The sequence below is a fragment of the Sminthopsis crassicaudata genome, chromosome 1, assembly GCF_048593235.1.
Source record: "Sminthopsis crassicaudata isolate SCR6 chromosome 1, ASM4859323v1, whole genome shotgun sequence".
Lineage (NCBI taxonomy): Eukaryota > Metazoa > Chordata > Mammalia > Dasyuromorphia > Dasyuridae > Sminthopsis > Sminthopsis crassicaudata.
The window spans coordinates 435,344,633-435,364,652 of record NC_133617.1 but is presented as its reverse complement, the minus strand read 5'-3'; the positions used below and the strand labels follow the sequence as shown (position 1 = coordinate 435,364,652).

Genomic DNA, 20,020 nt, shown 5'->3' with positions numbered 1-20,020 from the left:
TAGGAGCTTTGGCTAAAAGCTGAAGGGGGCTAGTGGGTAAAGTTCTACAATCTGGGATTCAGCTTGGGCTGAATTTGAAAAGAATTTGGGGCAGCTAGGTGGCGCAGTGGATAGAGCACCAGCCCTGAATTCAAGAGGATCTGAGTTCAAATTTTGTCTCAGACACTTAACACTTCCTAGCTGTGTGACCCTGGGCAAGTCACTTAACCCTAGCCTCAGGAAAAGAAAAAAAAAAAAAAAAAAAGAAAAAGAAAAGAATTCATTGAGTTTCAGGACTGAACTGACCCCACCTAGATAACAGAATGAAACTGCCTTGTTTGTTTTCCCTCTGGTGGGGTCCCTCACAGAGGCAGAGTTGAAGGAGATTTTCTCCTTCAAGGATTTTTAGAATTTCAGGGTCCCTTCTTCACAATGATTTTTTTTTTTTAAACAAGAAAACCATTGGATAGAGAAATGCTAAGTCCAAAGTAAACTCATAATGTGTTTTTGAGTGAACTATCCTGCTTGGTATTGAAGAAAATAATAAGCTAGATCCCACCAAGGTTTAAAGAAATTACCCAAGTCAAAAGAGATTACTTGGAACCAGTATTAAGTTTTCTAGATATTTTTGTCCTACATAATCTGCCTTTACAATGTAGTTAAATTTCAGTTTTCTGGAAATCTCAGTGGATAAGCAATTTTGACTAACAGGATTCTTCCTAATTACTTAAAATTTTAGCTCTGTATACAACAAAACTTTATTTTTGATGATTCCCAATTATCATTTGAAAAATAAAATGTCATGTAATACACTGTAACATATCATCATTGGGACCTGTTACAGTAACAACAGCTCCATGTTGCTGTGCTTCTTTGAATTCCTCCTTTAAAAAAAAAAACAAAAAAAAAAAAAAACAATTTTTCTTTCTTTCTTCCTGTTTTACAGCTACATCAGAATACTAGCTACTGGAGTCTTTTTTTATTTATATATAGTTTGAAACTTCTAATCTGAGGAAGGCTTGGAAATCTATGGAATTCTTTGTTCTAAAAACCCTTAACAAAAAAAATTAGCTTTATTTTTATAAGCCAAATTGTGTAAAGTCATTTTAGATTGTAAACTCCATGAGGGTAGAAGACATTTGATTTTTAATCTTTGTATCACACTTCTTAAAAACATCTTGAATAGGAACCTGGCCACCCCCATCCCCACCTCCACCCAGAGTGACTCAGAGAGTTCTCAGAGCCTCAGAGTGCAGATGCAGCACAGCCATCCCTGTCCTGTTAGTACTTTGCTGCTGCCCTCCCCCCCAGTCTGTAGAGTAAGCCCAGTAATACCACCCAGCCCCATTCCCCCCAAAAACAGACCAATTGTTTCTCTTGTCAATTTGTTTTCTTTGAATCCTGCTCTGACAAAATGAACAAAAAATTCAAAAGGGCTCTAATCATCGACAGCTTCTATATAGAGAGAGAGCAGACTTAAAACACTAAACAGACTAAAAGCAGACTGTCTCCAGAGGAATCCCCTAAGGGGGATATGAGCTACTCCTCAATACATAAGACTCTCAGAGAGGAAATCAAAAAGGCTCTCACAAGAGAGCTAGAAAAGAAATGGGAAAAGGAAAGGGAAACTTGAAGGCAAGAGAGCCTGGAGAAGTCATTCTACGCATTTAAAGACAGAGTGGATAAAGAAAACAAATCACTGAGAAACAAAATTAGTGAGCTGGAAAAAGAAAACAGCTCTCTAAAAAATAAAATGGATGAAAAGGAAAAAAATTCCATAGAAGAAAAAAAATCACTTAAAAACACAATTGGACAATTACAAAAAGATATAAAAAAGTGAGTGAAGAAAATACATCATTGAAAATTAGACTTGAACAAGTAGAAATGGATGACTCAAGGAGAAACCAAGAAATAGTCAAGCAAAACCAGAAAAATGAAACAATTTAAAAGAATGTCAAGTATCTTATTGGAAAGACAACAGACCTGGAAAAGAGATCCAGGAGAGACAATTTGAGAATAATTGGACTCCCTGAAAAATGTGAGGGAAAAAAGGGCTTGGACACTATTTTTGAGGAAATTATCAAAGAGAACTGCCCAAACATTTTGGAAACAGAGGGTAAAATAGACATTGAAAAAAATTCATCGATCACCTACTGAAAGGGGCCCTAAAATCAAAATGCCAAAAAATATATTGGCCAAGTTCAAGAACCATCAGACAAAGGAAAAAATACTGGAAGCTGCTAGAAAAAAGCAATTCAGACATGGAGGAGCCACAATAAGGATAACCCAGGATCTAGCAGCGTCCACATTAAAAGAACGAAGGGCCTGGAACATGATATTCTGAAAGGCTAAGGAACTTGGTATACAGCCAAGAATAACTTACCCAGCAAAAATGAACATTGTTTTCCAGGGAAGAAGGTGGACATTTAACAAAATAAATGAATTCCATCTATTCTTGATGAAAAAACCAGACCTACACAAAATGTTTGATCTTCAAATACAGAACTCAAGAGATTTCTAAAAAGTTAAAAAGAAATCTTAAGAACTATATTTCTGCCATAAAGATAGGTAAAGAACACAGGTATAATTTGTCCTAGAAACTAGAGGAGGAAAGGAAATTATATCATAAAAAAGGTAAAGTGGTGGTACAACATCTCATGAAGAGGCAAAGGTAACCTATTATATCTGAGAAAAAGAAAGGAGGATACTGTGTATCAATAGACATATTCGATTTATGGTGAAACTTCTTCCACTTCATTGAAAAGTGAGAGGGAAGGAGTAAGCTAAGGGGAAGGGAATACAGAAATTGTGAGGAAAAGGGGTAAAATAAGGGGAGAAACTTTAAGGTGCGGGAGGAATATTAAAAAGGGAGGGCTATGAAAAGCAAGTGGTGTTCACAAGTTTAATACTGGGTAGGGGGGGTAAGAGGGAAGGAAAGGAGAAAAGCATAAGCAGAGGTTAACAGGATGGCAAGCAATATAGAATTAGTCATTCTAATCATAAATGTGAATGGGGCAAACTGCCTCATAAAGAGGAAGCAGTTAGCAGACTAGATTAAAAGTCAGAATCCTACTATATGTTTTTTACAGGAAACACACCTGAAACAGGGTGATACATTCAAACTAAAAGTAAAAGGGTGAGCAGAATCTACTATGCTTCAGGTAAAGCCAAAAAACCAGGGGTAGCCATCCTGATCTCAGATGAAGCAAAAACAAAAATTGATCTAATTAAAAGAGATAACGAAGGGCATTATATCCTGCTAAAGGGTAGCATCAATAATGAAGCAGTATCAATATTAAACACATACGCACCAAGTGGTGCGGCATCTAAATTCTTAAAAGAGAAATTAAGAGAGCTGCAAGAAGAAATAGACAGCAAAACTATAATAGTGGGAGATCTCAACCTTCCACTCTCAGAATTAGATAAATCAAACCACAAAATAAATAAGAAAAAAGTCAAAGAGGTAAATAGAATACTAGAAAAGTTTGATATGATAGATCTTTGGTGAAAGCTAAATGGAGACAGAAAGGAGTATACTTTCTTCTCAGCAGTTCATGGAACCTATACAAAAATTGATCATAATTATATTAGGGCATAAAAACCTCAAAATCAAATGCAGTAAGGCAGAAATAGTAAATGCATCCTTTTCAGAACACAATGCAATGAAAATTACATTTAATAAAAAGCCAGGGGAAAATAGACCAAAAAATGATTGGAAACTAAATAATCTTATACTAAAGAATGATTGGGCGAAACAGCAAATCATAGACATAATTAATAACTTCACTCAAGAAAATGACAATAATGAGACATCATACCAAAATGTGCGGGATACAGCCAAAGCAGCAATAAGGGGAAGTTTTATATCTCTAGAGGCCTACTTGCATAAAATAGAGAAAGAGAGGGTCAACGAATTGGGCTACAACTAAAATTGCTAGAAAAGGAACAAATTAAAAACCTCCAGACAAACACAAAACTTGAAATTCTAAAAATAAAAGGTGAGATTAATAAAATTGAAAGTAAAAAAAAAACCTATTGAATTAATTAATAAAACTAAGAGTTGGTTCTATGAAAAAACCAACAAAATTGACAAACCCTTAGTAAACCTGATTTAAAAAAGGAAAGAGAAAAAGCAAATTGTTAGTCTTGAAAATGAAAAGGGAGAACTCACCACTAATGAGAGGAAATTAGAACAATAGTTAGGAGCTACTTTGCTCAACTTTATGCCAATCAATTGGATAACTTAAAGGAAATGGAAGAATACCTTCAAAAATATAGCTTGCCCAGATTAGAGTAAGAAGTAAATAGGCTAAATAATCCCATCTCAGAAAAAGAAATAGAACAAGCTATTAACCAACTTCCTAAGAAAAAAATCCCCAGGACCAGATGGATTTACATGTGAATTCTATCAAACATTTAAAGAACAACTAATTCCAATGCTATATAAAACAATTTGAAAAAATAGGGATTGAAGGAGTCCTACCAAATTCCTTTTATGACACAGACATGGTAATGATACCTAAACCAGGTAGATTGAAAACTGAGAAAGAAAACTATAGACCAATCTCCTTAATGAATATTGATGCTAAAATCTTAAATAAGATATTAACAAAAAGACTACAGAAAATCATCCCCAGGATAATACACTATGACCAAGTGGGATTTATACCAGTAATGCAGGGCTGGTTCAATATTAGAAAACTATTAGTATAATTGACCATATTAATAATCAAATTAATAAAAAACATGATTATCTCAATAGATGCAGAAAAAGCATTTGATAAAATCCAACATCCATTCCTACTAAAAACGCTTGAGAGTATAGGAATAAATGGACTATTCTTTAAAATAATAACGAGCATATATTTAAAACCATCAGTAAACATCATATGTAATGGCGATAAACTGGAACCTTTCCCTGTTAAGATCAGGAGTGAAACAAGGTTGCCCACTATCACCATTACTATTCAATAAAGTACTAGAAACGCTGGCCTCGGCAATAAGAGCCGAGAAAGAGATTCAAGGAATCAGAGTAGGAAATGAGGAAATCAAACTCTCACTCTTTGCAGATGACATGATGGTATACTTAGAGAACCCCAAAGACTCTGCTAAAAAGCTATTAGAAATAATTCAGAACTTTAGCAAAGTTGCAGGATACAAAATAAATCCACATAAGTCCTCAGCATTTTTATACATTACCAACACAATCTAAGAGCACGAGATACAAAGAAAAATTCCATTCAAAATAACTGTTGATAGCATAAAATATTTTGGAATATATCTACCAAAGGAGAGTCAGTAATTATATGAGCAAAATTACGAAATACTTGCCACAAAAAATAAAGATTTAAATAATTGGAAAGACATTGAGTGTTCTTGGATAGGCCAAGCAAATATAATTAAGATGACAATACTCCCTAAAACTAATCTATTTATTTAGTGCTATACCAATCAGACTCCCAAGAAACTATTTTAATGACCTAGAAAAAATAACAACAGAATTCATATGGAACAACAAAAGCTTGAGAATTTCAAGGGAAGTAATGAAAAAAAAAAATAAATGAAGGTGGTCTAGCTGTACCTGATCTAGAACTATATTATAAAGCAACAGTCACCAAAACCATTTGGTAGTGGCTAAGAAATAGACTAGTTGATCAGTGGCATAGGTTAGGTTCACAGGGCAAGATAGTGACTAAAAATAGCAATCTAGTGTTTGACAAACCCAAAGATCCCAACTTTTGAGATAAGAATTCATTATTTGACAAAAACTGCTGGGAAAACTGGAAATTAATATGGCAGAAACTAGGCATGGACCCACATTTAACACCACATACTAAGATAAGATCAAAATGGGTCCATGATTTAGGCATAAAGAAAGAGATCATAAATAAATTAGAGCAACATAGGATAGTTTACCTCTCAGACTTGTGGAGGAGGAAGGAATTTGTGACCAAAGGAGAACTAGAGATCATTATTGATCACAAAATAGAAAATTGATTACACCAAATTAAAAAGTTTCTGCACAAACAAAACTAATGCAAACAAGATTAGAAGGGAAGTAACAAATTGGGAAAACATTTTTACAGTTAAAGATTTTGATAAAGGCCTCATCTCCAAAATATACAGAGAATTGACTCTAATTTATAAGAAATCAAGCCATTCTCCAATTGAAAAATGGTCAAAGGACATGAACAATTTTCAGATGATGAAATTGAAACTATTTCCACTCATATGAAAGAATGTTCCAAATCACTATTGATCAGAGAAATGCAAATTAAGACAACTTTGAGATACCACTACACACCTGTCAGATTGGCTAAGATGACAGGAACAAATAATGATGAATGTTGGAGGGGCTGTGGGAAAACTGGGACACTGATGCATTTATTGGTGGAGTTGTGAAAGAATCCAACCATTCTGGAGAACAACCTGGAATTATGCCCCAAAAGTTATCAAAATGTGTATATCCTTTGACGTAGCAGTGCTACTACTGGGCTTATATCCCAAAGAAATACTAAAGAAGGGAAAGGGACCTGTATGTGCCAAAATGTTTGTAGCAGCCCTTTTTGTAGTGGCTAGAAACTGGAAAATGAACGGATGCCCATCAATTGGAGAATGGTTGGGTAAACTATGGTATATGAATGTTATGGAATATTATTGTTCTGTAAGAAATGACCAACAGGAGGAATTACAGAGAGGCTTGGAGAGACTTACATCAACTGATGCTGCGTGAAACAAGCAGAACTAGGAAATCATTACACACTTCAACAATGATACTGTATGAGGATGTATTCTGATGGAAGTGGATATCTTCAACATAGAGAAGAGCTAATCCAATTCCAATTGATCAATGATGGACAGAATCAGCTACACCCAGAAAAGAAACACTGGGAAATGAGTGTAAACTATAAGAATTTTTTTTTTGTTTTGTTTTTCTTCCCAGATTATTTTTACCTTCCGAATACAATTTTTCCTTTGCAACAACAACAACAACAACAACAAAATTCAGTTCTGCACATATATATTGTACCTAAGACATACTGTAAGATATTTAATATGTATGGGAATGCCTGCCATCTAGGGGAGGAGGTGGAGGGAAGGAGGGGAAAAATTCTGAACAGAAGGGAGTACAAGGGATAATGTTGTAAAAAAAAAAAAAAAATTACCTATGCATATGTACTGTCAAAAAAAGTTATAATTATACAAATTAATAAAAAAAATAAATTTTATTTTAAAAAAAATCTTGAATACAGTTGGCATACAATAATTGCTTGTTGGACTGAAATGAATTGAATGGAAATCAAACATGTCAAAATTCTGAATTTCTAATTAAGATGATCAATGCAGTAGGCTTGTTAGAATTTTATGCAGTATGAGGAAAAAGTCTCTGAAAAGTAACTGAGTAAAAGAGTTTTAATGGAGTCTATGTCACCAAATATGGAAACAGAGCCTTTCAGGCAGGACATTAGAGGGCCAAGAACCACAGGCAAGTTCTTTAATGTCTCTGGATTTAGTTTCTTATTCGTAAAATGGGAAAATAATCTTAGTAAAAATGGGAAAATAATCTTAGTAATAAACCTTTTCTCACAGGCTCTATGCCGCTATTATCATATTTACAAAGGACTTCCATTTTAATCTCAGAACTATATCTCTAAATAGGATATTTAAATTATCAAGTTTTAAAGTAGCTTTCAAAATAGTAAGAATTTTTAGCAGAATTGTTGGACCTAGGGTCCTACTATAGAAACTAAATTCAGTAGGTGATATAGAGCCCTTGCTACTAGTTTTTCAAATTGTATTCTTTAAATTATTTTGCAAAGTGATAATGTCCTGGGCCTAAAGTGAAAAAGTTCTGGTTTCAAATCTAGCCTCAGTTACTTACTGGCATATCTCTTAATCTCTTTTTGCCTCATATGCCTCATGGAGTCACTGTGAGAGTTAAATGAGTTAATATTTGTAAAAATGTTTAGCATAGTACCTGGTACACAGGAGGTGCTTAATAAATAAATAAATAATGCTCATTCCCTTAATAAAGGCCTCTTCTTGATGGGGGTTGAGGTCCCTTTAAGATTCCTTTCTAATTGCCCAACCCCCACCATCAGCTCAGCTTCCCCCAGCCCCCACCGGATCTGAGCTATCTGAATAGCCTGCCAAGAACTTGGGGGTACCGCCCACAATTCCCTTCTAAGTATAAAAGAGACGAGTTGGAGCTCTCTCCTTGCAGGACCCCTTCCTCCCAACAAATAGTATCCTTCCGGCCATGTAAGGGTTCCGCCTAGAGGCCACCTTTGGCCCTAGCGTCTTTCTAACTGAACTTTACTTCCAAATTACTACAATAAATTTTTTATTTATCAATCTAGGTTTTCGGGCCTGTAAATTCATTTACAGGGGACACTGTGCCTCATGGGATTATCAATGCGCCGACAAATGGGGTTCCCCCTTTCCTTTCCCTCATTATTCTCTTCCTTTCCCTGCCTTCCCTCTCCCCTTTTCTTTATTAAACTGAAAGGCACAAAAGTCAAAGACAGTTGTTGAAGTAGCAGTAATACAATAGACACTGTCTACAACCAAAACTATAGCTAGGAATTTTTTGAGTCAAGGCAAAAATTAGTGGGATTTGGGGAGGAAGGCAATGCTGTGGACAGTCAGACTACAATAGATAAAGCATGGCCCATCCCTTCTACAATCCAGTTCCTGATGAAGAAGAAAACAATGTGGGTAAAGAGAAGGGATTTGATACTGGGCTACCACTTGGAGGGGGCTCTAACAAAGGACAAAGAAGTGAAGTCCAAGGATAGTGTTTGCTATGAAGAGCAGAAGTGACCCTTCTGAAAGTGAAAAAAAAAAACAAAGAGAAGGGAGATAGAGGGATAGGAATGCAGAAAATGATTCAAAAAAAAAAAAAAAAGAAGAAGAAGAAGAAAAGAAAAAAAAAAAGGCTCACAGAAAATGAGAGGGAGGAAAGCAATAAAAAATCTCATTTATAGACATGGACACCTAAGAGCATTCATGTGTTTATTTTTGGAAATGAAAGAAAGAGAATAATCTATGATTCTTTCAATTATTCACATTTAACAAAACTTATGAAAACTGTCACCCTACCCAATTAAATAAATTTTCACATGTTTCATAATGCTGATATGTTCACAAGGAGAAACAAAGAACACTTGCTGAATAAAGATTTATTTTTTTGATCAATCATTTCATTTATATATTAAATATATGCTACTAGTTAAAAAAAGAAAAATTACCATTAATTATTTATGTCTTACCGGGCAAAGCATGTATGAGGTCACCACACAGGACAAAGAATTTAGGCTTGGGGTTGAGCTTGTTAATAGCTTGAACAGCTTGTTCTGTTAATCTGATCTCCTCTTCCCAATCATCACCACAATTATCCCAGGCTTTTATAAGTCCAAACTGTGGATCTGCTCCTTGGATGAAGTAGAATGGGGATTTCCACTGAAGCTCTTTTTCTTAAATGGAAAATTAAAGAAATACAAAATCTTTCAGGGAAAGCAGCCAGGTTAAAACATAGCATTTTCTTAAATTAAGTAGGTTATTTTAACAAGCTATTGTTCAAATAAACCATTTTTCTATCACAAACTTTCCTAAACCTTTGTTTTTGTCCTAGACCCCTTTGAAAGTCTACAGATCACTTCTCAGAATGTTCTTAAATGGACAAAACAAAATATACAGTATTACTAAGGAAATTAATTGTATTACAATGCACCCACCAAAAATTAAATTAAATAAATAAAAGTTGCAAGCCCCAATTTAAGAATCTCCGAGATAGTTAGAACCAATGACTATATTTTATGTAATTTTAATTTTGAATAGTGAACTCTAATATGTATGTCCACTTCACAGAATTCATTATTCAAACATATAATTGTATAAGCAATATATATCTATAAATTGTATAAGCAAATGAAACCAAGCTTTTTTGTTTCAAAATTATAGAATCAAAATGAATTAAAGAACATTAACATAATATTATACACAGGATATTAGTTTTCAATAGCAAATTTTAAAGCCAGATTTAAAAATACCATGAACATCAACTCTCTGAAATATATTAATACTTCAAAATTTCCTATTCTTGCCATAATGTCACTGTTTGCACTATTGAGGGTGAGCCAGCATTTTAATTATAAAATATGGAACTTGGAAATTTGACTATCTGGTTGAATATATAGTGCCATAATGAAATCTTGAAATTAGTCAACATGGAAAATGTTAACATTTTGAAGACTGCAAGTTTAATGTGATTACGCATGGGGGTAATGATACTTCATTATTGAATCCTTATTCTGTTTAAATGAATTTTGTGAGTCATTAATATCTACCTTTAGAAACTAAAGCCTTAAGAGGAAATATAGAAAGGAGTTATTATTTAAATGTTTTTTTCTATTTAACCTAGTTGAATCCTGGATAAATAGTAATTTTTTTAAAATGCTATGTCTATTTCTTTTTTGGCTTTAGTTTCTGAAGGTAGATAAATTGTGGTGTTTTCATTATTTATATTTAGTAACGATTATAAAAACTGTAATTTTGCCTAAATATTATTTAGCTAAGGTTCTACAAGGTTAAAATGTCAAAAGATAAAAATTTCCATATGTATTGTTTGCATTTCTTAAGATAGAAATTAAAGCTTAAGGTACTTTCTAGGGCTAAATTTATAACCTCTCTTAAGGCTTTCCAAGAGAGTTCCCAAAGCTGGTTGGTAGACAGATTAGGTAGAATGCTGGATTTGGAGTCAAGAAACCTAGTCTTAGGCCTTTACTAGTTTGATGATTATATCAAGTCATTTCTCAGAAAGTTACCTTCAAAATAGGGGAAATATTAAGAACAGTAATAGAGCCTTTCAGTTTCTTAAATCTTTATTCTTCTTGATAAAAGTCAAATTCACTGTTTATCTGTACTATCTCTTCTGAAGACATTTTCCAGTCATCCTGATCTTTATCTTATTACTGGACTCATATTACTCCAGAGGAGAAAGTGGGGTGGTAACTCTGCACAGCTCTCTCAGTTAAATCCATTTTACTTGCATGTCACGGCATCTTCTCTCTGATGGTAAGATCCTCTTCAAGAATTAAGGACAAACAACAATAACCTTAAAATTCTCTATCTCTAGACGTCTCTGTGTGTGTCACTCTCTCTCTTTCTGTCTTTCTTTCCCTCCCTTTCCTTCTGCCAACCCCTCTCCTTCCCCATTTCTTCCCCCAATCCTCTCTTGGACATCCAGTTTAAGATGTCTAATAGGCATTTGGAAATGTGAGAATGGATAAGCAAATCTGAGAATCATTTGCAGAGACATGACAACTGAGTCCATGGGAATTAGTGGGATCACCAAGTACAGAAATATAGAGAGAAAAGAGAAGAGGGTCCAAGATAAAAAATTCCATAGATAAGGGATATGCATGGTTTACAGGTATGAGCTGGATGAAGGAATGTAGGAACAGGTGGATAGCCTATGCAGGAAGAGAACAAGAAGAGAGTGGTGTCCCAAAAAACCTAGAGAAGAGAATATTATCAAGAAGATGATTGAAAGTATCAAAGGCTGCAGTAAAAATCAAGAAGGATAAAGTCTGAAAAAAGTTAATCAAAATTGGCAATTAAAAGATCACTGGTAGCATCAGGGAGTTTCAACTAAAAAATGATGAGAAAAAATAGACTACAGATAGTTAAGAAGAGAGGAAATGGAAATGCAGTGTATAGACTACTTTCTCAAGGAGTTTAGTTATAAACAGCAGAAGAAATACAGAATGACAGTATGGGTAGATTATCAAGGGAGGGTTTTTGTGAGCAGTAGAAAAGCATTCAGTAGAGGAGGAAAGAAGCACCTATTGTGTGGCAGGCATTAAACTAAACACAAATTACCTTGCCTCTATTGATGATTACTGAATGTCTTTCTCAGGGCAAAGCAATTCTTTATTTCTTTATTTATTGTTTTTGCTGAGGCAATTGGGATTAAGTGACATGCCCAGGGTCACACAGGCAGGAAGTATTAAGTATCTGAGGTCAGATTTGTACTCAGGTCCCCCTGTACAAGCTATCTGCCCCCCAAAGTAAATTCTTTGCAGGTAAGGACTCTTTTCTTTTTCTTCCAATATGCCCACAAGCTAGCTCAATGCCTTGAATTTAAGGTTTAATGAATTAAATCAAAAAGACTACCTGAAAATTGTGAGACTATTGGTACCTTCAGCTTACTCCTTTCTCACCACTCTGCCATAAAAACTTATTTCAGAATCATAAGTAGTCTTCTGTTATGATTTTTCTTTTACAAATGCTAAAGAATATCTAATTTTCTTTTGTTTATGAATCAATGAATTAAAAAAAAAATTCTTTTAATTGCTTACTTTGTGCCCTATACTGGGGATACAAACTTAACAACTTAACAACTTCTATATATGAGATACTCACACACTATGCTCAAAAATGACTAAAGTAGACTAATAGATCAGATTTAAGTACCCTAGCAAAACTGTAGGCCTAGAGGACCTTAAAGATATTTAGGAAGTCACATAGCAAGGCCATATGGTCCTTTTTCGTATCTAAAGCAATATAGTTGCTGACTTCCAGATCATAAGCAGTAAAAGTGAGCACTCATGTTCATCCTTCAAGACAAGGAGCCTGGAGGAGCCTGCCCTCATTCCCATCATTAGGAAGAAGGTGGTCTGAATGGGCTAGGGATCTTGAGTTCTCTCAGACTCTGTTAGGGACAGACATAAGTTGGTGTCTAGCTGAGAAGAGAAAGTGGGAGAGAAGGCAATACTGACTAGAAGATTGAGAGTAAATAATCGCTTGTGATTATTGTCTCTGATCTGAATAGGATCTTGGATACCTTGTTGAAACGATTAATTATTATCATTAAAGGATTAAAGGATAAGCTCTTAACTAGGTTGGTCTTTAAACAGTAGACAGTCTGTTTTAGGGAACACACTCTTAAGATTTTCTAATAACATTTATGCTCTGCTAGCCTGGCCTTTGAAAACTCAAGGTCTCTATAATGTCATCAAAATTCAACTTTTTGAAGAACAAGTACTTAATATACTGATACAATATATGAACAGGTTTTATAAAAATAATTAGCTTAGGAAAATGAGATAAAAATAGCTGATGTTCTAATGAATTGCAAAATTATCCATCATGTGTACTCTGGAAGAAAACCCTTACAATCTCAAGCACTTTCAATATTTTTCTTCCTCTTTATTTCTGAACTTCCAGAAAAGTAATCTACACTTGTTCCTTCTATTTGTTCATTACCTGCTCATTATCCAGTTCCCTGCAATTTTGTTTCTGTCTCTACCCTTCGACTGAAACAAAGTCAACAATTATCTCTAATTGGCAAACTGAATGGCTTTTTCTCAAATGTCTTCTTTCTTGAGCTCTGTAGCATTTGAAAACAGGAGCCAAGTCGTTTGATAATTTATACTGAAAGTTTATAATTTTGAACTCAAGCTGAGAAGACAAAAGGAAGTTCCCAGATATGGAAGTCCCCTTAAAGGCAAAAAAAAAATAAATTCATTTTTAAAATTTTATCCACAGTATTAAGTCAGAGTTTCTTGCATATGATTAAAAAAATGTCTGTTAAGTTAAAATGAAAAAGCAGACTAGTTCAAGGTTGTGGATGAGAGGCTTTAATTGACAGCTTAAACTTTGCCCTAGATCCAGAAAGATCTAAACCTGAGGCTTGTGAACTTTAAAAAAATTTTGATAACTCTATTTTATAACTCATTTACATCTGTAATCCTATATATTTTGTTTTATTATATAAAAACACTATTTTGAGAGGAAGTCAATCCATAGGCTTCATCAGATTGATAAAGGGGACACACACAAAAAGTTAAGTTATGGAGGCAAGAGGAAGCCACCAAGATTTATGAGCAGAAAATGATATAATCAAACTGTGACTTTGGAAGACTATTTGATAGTGATGTGGAGAATGGATTAAAGAGCAGAAAACGATGAAAGAGGGAGAGCAATTAGAAGGTTGTTATAATAGTTCAAGCGAGAAGTGATGAGGGCCTGTAATAAAGCTAAGTGAAAAGAAAGAGAAAAACATGGGGGCAGAACCTATAAGACATGGTAACTGATTCAGTATGAGGAATAAGGTAGACGAGAAAATAAAGTATTATTTCAAGTTTACTAACCTGAGTGACTTTAAAGTGTAGCAGCACTCTCCACAAAAAAAGGGATGTTTGGAAGAGAGGTAGGTTTAGGGGGAAAATATTTCACTTTGAGAATACTGAATTTGAAATGACAATAGGGCATAAAGGTGTCATTGTCCATCTATAAAGATTAACTGGTGAGGCTGTCAGAAAGCCACAGTGGAGTGCTGGCCCTGAATTCAGGAAGACTTCAATTCAAATCTGGCCTCAGACACTTAATATGTCCTACTTGTAAAATCCTGAGCAAGTCACTTAACGCCAGTTACCTCAAAACAAAACAAAAGATAACTGTTGACTGAGTTAAAATCACACTAGAGGAAGTGAATTATAGCAATATTGACAATGTCGCTACAAATAAAATGCAGGTCTTTTCAATAACACAACAAATAAAACCAAAGGCTATAAAGAAATTGTAACTAAAGGGAAGTATGACCTACAAACTTTTTTTTTGGAGAGAAAAATATAAAGTGGGTGCTATTGTCTATAAGAGTATTTGCTTTATTAAGAAATACAACTCAAGGCTAAGCCTGAGAAATTTGATAAATTAATGTATATATTACACACATGTACATGTATGTGTGTAAACATACAAATACACATGAAATGTCAAACCCTGAACCAGATCAAGTAACTTCTAGCAGAACTTGACCCAAGAAGCTAAGTCCTAAGCAGGGATGTGCTTGAAGACATTTCTTAACCATTTGGGAGTGCAAGCATTTATACCTCAGATTGATAAAAGCTAAAAATATGGTCTTGGTTTATTTTGTCTAGACTTGGAAAAGTGTTAATAATATTGCACATTAAACTTAAGAATCTGTGTATTCACTCCTCTCTTTTCCCCTCCCTAGTTCTCCGAGCCTCAGGGGAAATGAAGTAATCACCAGCCAACCTTTTAAAAGTAGTGTTAAACATAATTGATATTTGCATATTGCTTTAAGGTTTGCAAAGTGTTTTAAATCCATTTTCTCATTAGAGCCTCACTACACTCTAGGTTCTAAGTGTCTTTGTGTATGTATATATTAGAACTTGGAATAGGTCCTGCAGCAATTCTTCCCTTCAGCTCTTCAGCCCAGGTTCTGTCAAAGGTTAAGAAAGATTTCTTTCAATAATTTATCATTTAACAAAATAACTCAGCCCTCATCTCCTAGATATTTTGATCTCTTTCTCAACACATCTCCTAGATATTCTGATCTTTCTCAACAATCTGACTCCAAAGGATTACTCATTTGTAAGAGTGATTTAAAAATATTTAGTTAAAGCAGAATTGAAATGAACAAAGTATAAGACACAGGGCTGTTCCTGGATAGTATCTGAAACTTCAATTTTTCTGTATTTCTATAGGGAAAATGACATATAGTCTAAAAACTCCTAAATGGATCTGTCTTCACTCAATATAAAATCCCAAAATCCCAATTTACCCCAGCCACTTTTCTTTACAACTGGTATTTTCTAGCTGTACCTACAGATCACATTGATAGGGAATTTCCCCATAAACATTTTAGTTTCAGAAATTAAGTCTATAAGACAATATCTGTCTCAGATTACTGCATTACACCTTCTATTAGCTGGCCTGTAACCACTGACACTTGAATTTCTTCATTGCCCATTTGAGAACAGTAGTTAGACTGAGACCTGCTGCACACCCTCCAGATGGCCACCAGAGGGCACATAGTCAGGCACAAGTGTCCTTCAAGTCTCATGCTTCTTTCTCTGATCATCTTCTCATCTTTTTTTTTTTCTCCCATGAAAGATTTTCTCTTTTTAAAAACTTTCCCTAACAGTGTGATATTAGAATGATTTTAAACAACTTCTTTGAAATTAAATGGCTTAGGTCAAAATCATGTCTCTTTTTTGGTCTGGCAACTGAATATGGCAGGAAGAAACAAAACAAAATTAAAAAAAAAAAAAAAAAAAGACTTTAATTGAGTTCTGATCTCCTCAGTGAAAGATTCTAGATGAGTCAGCATATGTAAAGGGCAGATAGTGGGGGTATATCCCGAAGATCACTTGTATTACTTTGACATTCAGAGACAGAAGCAGGATTAGATTATTCAGAGGGGCAATAACCTACCAGAAAGGGCTTTGATTTCAAACTTCCTTCTGCACAGATATAAGTATAAACAGAAGTGAATATGGCCTAATCATTCCAAGTCCTAAGCTTTTTTGCACAAAGGTCTGCTAAGGTCCTGGGTTAGCCAAGTCTAGCAGTATAGCTACTTTCCCAACAATAATTCACTGTTTTTGTTTTTGTTTGTGTTTTTTTTTTTGACTCTTATTAGCCTTGCAATTCTTATCTTGATACAAACTTGCATAACTTGAAAAGATTTCTTCATTTACATATAGGTACATTTATGGAATGAAATCCAAAGTGAAATATGACATTAAAACTGAGTAACTAAGTATAGCCAGTAAGGGTGGTATCATGGATTATCACATCTTATTTTCTGCAATGGGTTTTGTGTCCATATCTGAATGATTTTTGGGTAAGCACTTTGCACATTTTGTTCCTAAAGTCTCATAGGAGAAGAAGGGTATCTGTCTCAGGAATATCTTGTTCCTAGTCAGACCAAAGCTTTCTGATTCTCAGTAGTCTGTTCTGACTTCCTAGTGGTGGAGAAGGAAATGGCAAACCACTCCAGTATCTTTACCAAGGAAACTCCAAATGGGGTCATAAAAAGAGGTGGACATGACTAAAACAATTGAACAATAAATTTCTTAGGGCTAAGTGACAGTCATTGAATATGTAAGCCAGCTGATCAGGGAATACAGTTGGGGGGGCCCATATTCTCCAGGACTTTTACCTGGTGTCCCTACAAAGGACACACTTGCTTGTCTAACCCACAAATGCTCATGAGTCTCCATAGGTAAAGCAAAAACCACTGTTCTCTTTTTAAGAATCATGGAGCTTTACTATCTATTGCAATCCTTATAATAACACTTATGGGACAAATCTACTGCAATCTTTATAGTAGCTTATTATGATACTAGAGTTTTCTATTCTCTACTTTTATTTGCCTACTAAATAACAAAAGGGAGAACAGTGAGGAACTGTAATTTGAAAAGGGCTGTCACAACCAACTCTAACACAAATAAAACAATTGCCAGTTACTTTTATCATATATCATATATTCAAACATCATTTCATAGCATACTTAAGTCTTCTTGTCTTGCAGTATTCATTATGAGTTTAACCAAAAAGAACATTATGAAGAAAATTATATCTGGTGCAGAAAATAAGAAAAGAAATCATAAATAAATTAAAATTCTAAAATAAATTTCTATAAAAATTCAGTAAGACCCTACAAATACAATGTTTCAATGCAAAGGTGGATATAGAAAAAGAAAATATGTCTACATATATTTAATTTTTCCCAAGAAAAGAATTTCATTGAGCATAGCTAACACAAAGTAATATCATAAAAATTTAAAAACTTAACTAAATTTTAACAAATAAGAAATGACTGAAAATGGGTACAGCAAAGATTAAAATAACAACAAATTAAAATAAAGTTGAGACTATATGATTTGCAAATAGAATAGTTCGAACTTCGAACTATATAAGTGAGCTACTGACACTATAAGATGAGAACTGGATGAAGGAAAATACATCAATATGAACCATTTCTTACATGAGTTGATGAATGTAAATTAACTAGCACACCAAGGAGAAATAACAAACCTAGAAACCATTTTGATTGGTAAGCACTTAATATCCTTGCCAAGCAGAGAACATGGCAGCCAAGAACAACAGTTTAAAGGATAAACTCATTTCTAGGCTCTTAAAGAGGAATAAGGTAGAAGAAAATGAGTAGTATTGCCTCATTAAACAGAGAGATGTGGTAGATGGAAAAAAAATGCACCAGTTAAACAATGATCTCAAGAACATTAAAGAAAAAAAAAAAAAAATCAGAAGAATGTTATAGTTTAAAAACTGGGGGAAAGCCACAATTTCTAATAAATTACTCTTTATATCAATCCAAATTATGGTTTACAATGTAACAACAACATGCTCCTAGCCAAAGATGAATATGCCTAATAAGGACTAGTAAGAATGCACTTCCCTAGAGAAGAGCATATCTAATCAAAAGGATTTTAAATTGAAAAGGAAAGAGAGGGAAAATTTCATGTGTGTGTGTATATAGGTATATATAGACAGATACCATTGACTACACTCTATGTGTACATTTGAAGTTCTCTCTCCTTCCTTTTCATGTTCATGTGTGACTATGTGTATGTCTACACATATATACGTATATACATATACACAAATATATGCATGTATATATGTAGGTATGTGTATGCACATATGCACACGCATGTATTTGTATATGCATGCATGTATATGAAATCCAGGGACCAGAGTAGGGAATCATGGTAGAGAGAGTTTGAATGAAGATCAGCAGAGATGATATTGTTATTAAAGCATATTACAAAATACAAAAAAGAAAGAAATGAGGAGTTTGAGGAATATATTACAGCCTGCCACAGCTATATATAAAAATGATGGTGAATTTCCCTTATCTAGATATATGTTGAAAGTTTTTCTTTGTTCAAAACAGAGCAGTTAAGTTTCTTACTTTGCCTTAGTGATAATTTAATCCTTCAAAAAATCCTAAATCCAAAATCCTTCAAGAACCAAGAAGCAGAGCTTTCATCTGGATCTGATTTCACCACCAAGAAGAAATGTCTGTTGAAAGGGAATTAATGGAAATCAAGGAGAAGGCAAGATACTCATAATTTCTAAGATTCCTTCTTGATCTTTGATTATATGATCCTAATGATCACTGCTGCAAGATACCAGATCTTAAAGATACCAGATAGATTTATCAGGTACCAGAAGATAGAAGGTAGATCTAATCAATTTGTTTTGGTTTTATTCTTTCTGCCCAAAATAATCTTTGGTCTTCAAATGACAGAACAAAAATGGTTAAAAACAAGTTCAAACCCAATATAAATATAGACAGATAAGTAAAAGACTATCTACCTCAACCTACCTCAAGTTGGTAGGACAGATAAACTACACTTAAGAATACTGAATTAGCAGAGGTTATTGTTGAGCTAGTCACTGTTTTTTTTTTGTTGTTGTTTTGTTTGTTTAAATGATAAAGTTAGTATAGGACAGAAAAATGTCTAATGTCTCCATTAAAAAAAAAAAAAAAAAACTTGGAGAAAGTGGAATTTGCAAATCATATATTTGAGAAGCTGTCTTTGGCTCCTTGTGAAATTCCTGAATACATTATTAAAGATACAATTAGAAGATATATATAGAAATAGCAATTATGAAAACCTAGCATGACTCAATTAAAAAACAAAAAACAGTCCATACCAGACTAACATCAATTTACTTTTTTGATAAGGACTGATAGATTAGTAAATAAGTAGAATGCTACAGATAAGTGTGTGTGTATGTATATATGTGTGTATTTATCTATATGTATGTGCACACACATATACATGTGTTACATAGCTATATATGTGTATATATATATATATGTATATATATATAAATACATGTATTTAGCAAAACATGCTATAAAGTCTATTATCCTCTTCTCATGGACAAGATATTGAGATATATGGGGTAGACAATTTCATAGATGAGTGTATTCAGAACTGGTTGAAGGTCTGAAGTAGTTATCAATAGTTTAATGCCAACTTGGAAGATGTGCAATGAAGTACCTCAGGGATCTATGTTGGTTGATTCTGTCCTATTCAACATTTTTATCCAATGACTTATATAAGGACATTAATGGCATTTTGTCAAATTAGGAGATGCAAAAACCTAGTACCATTAGCTACTTCTAACAATGTGAAGATCAAAAAAAAAAAAAAAAAAATCTTGATAGCCTAGAGTCTGGGAAGAATTA

At 34.0% G+C, this 20,020-nt stretch overlaps 1 protein-coding gene across 2 annotated transcripts in view; it reads right to left on the bottom strand.

Moving 5' to 3' along the window:
• The window catches only part of CPPED1 (calcineurin like phosphoesterase domain containing 1), a 133,785-nt gene that overhangs the window by 97,349 nt on the left and 16,416 nt on the right, over positions 1–20,020 (bottom strand). For both annotated transcript variants that reach the window (XM_074280585.1, XM_074280584.1), the window contains exon 2: positions 9,252–9,455. In XM_074280585.1, coding sequence (XP_074136686.1) covers positions 9,252–9,455 — 204 coding nt within the window. The remainder of the gene's footprint in view (positions 1–9,251; positions 9,456–20,020) is intronic.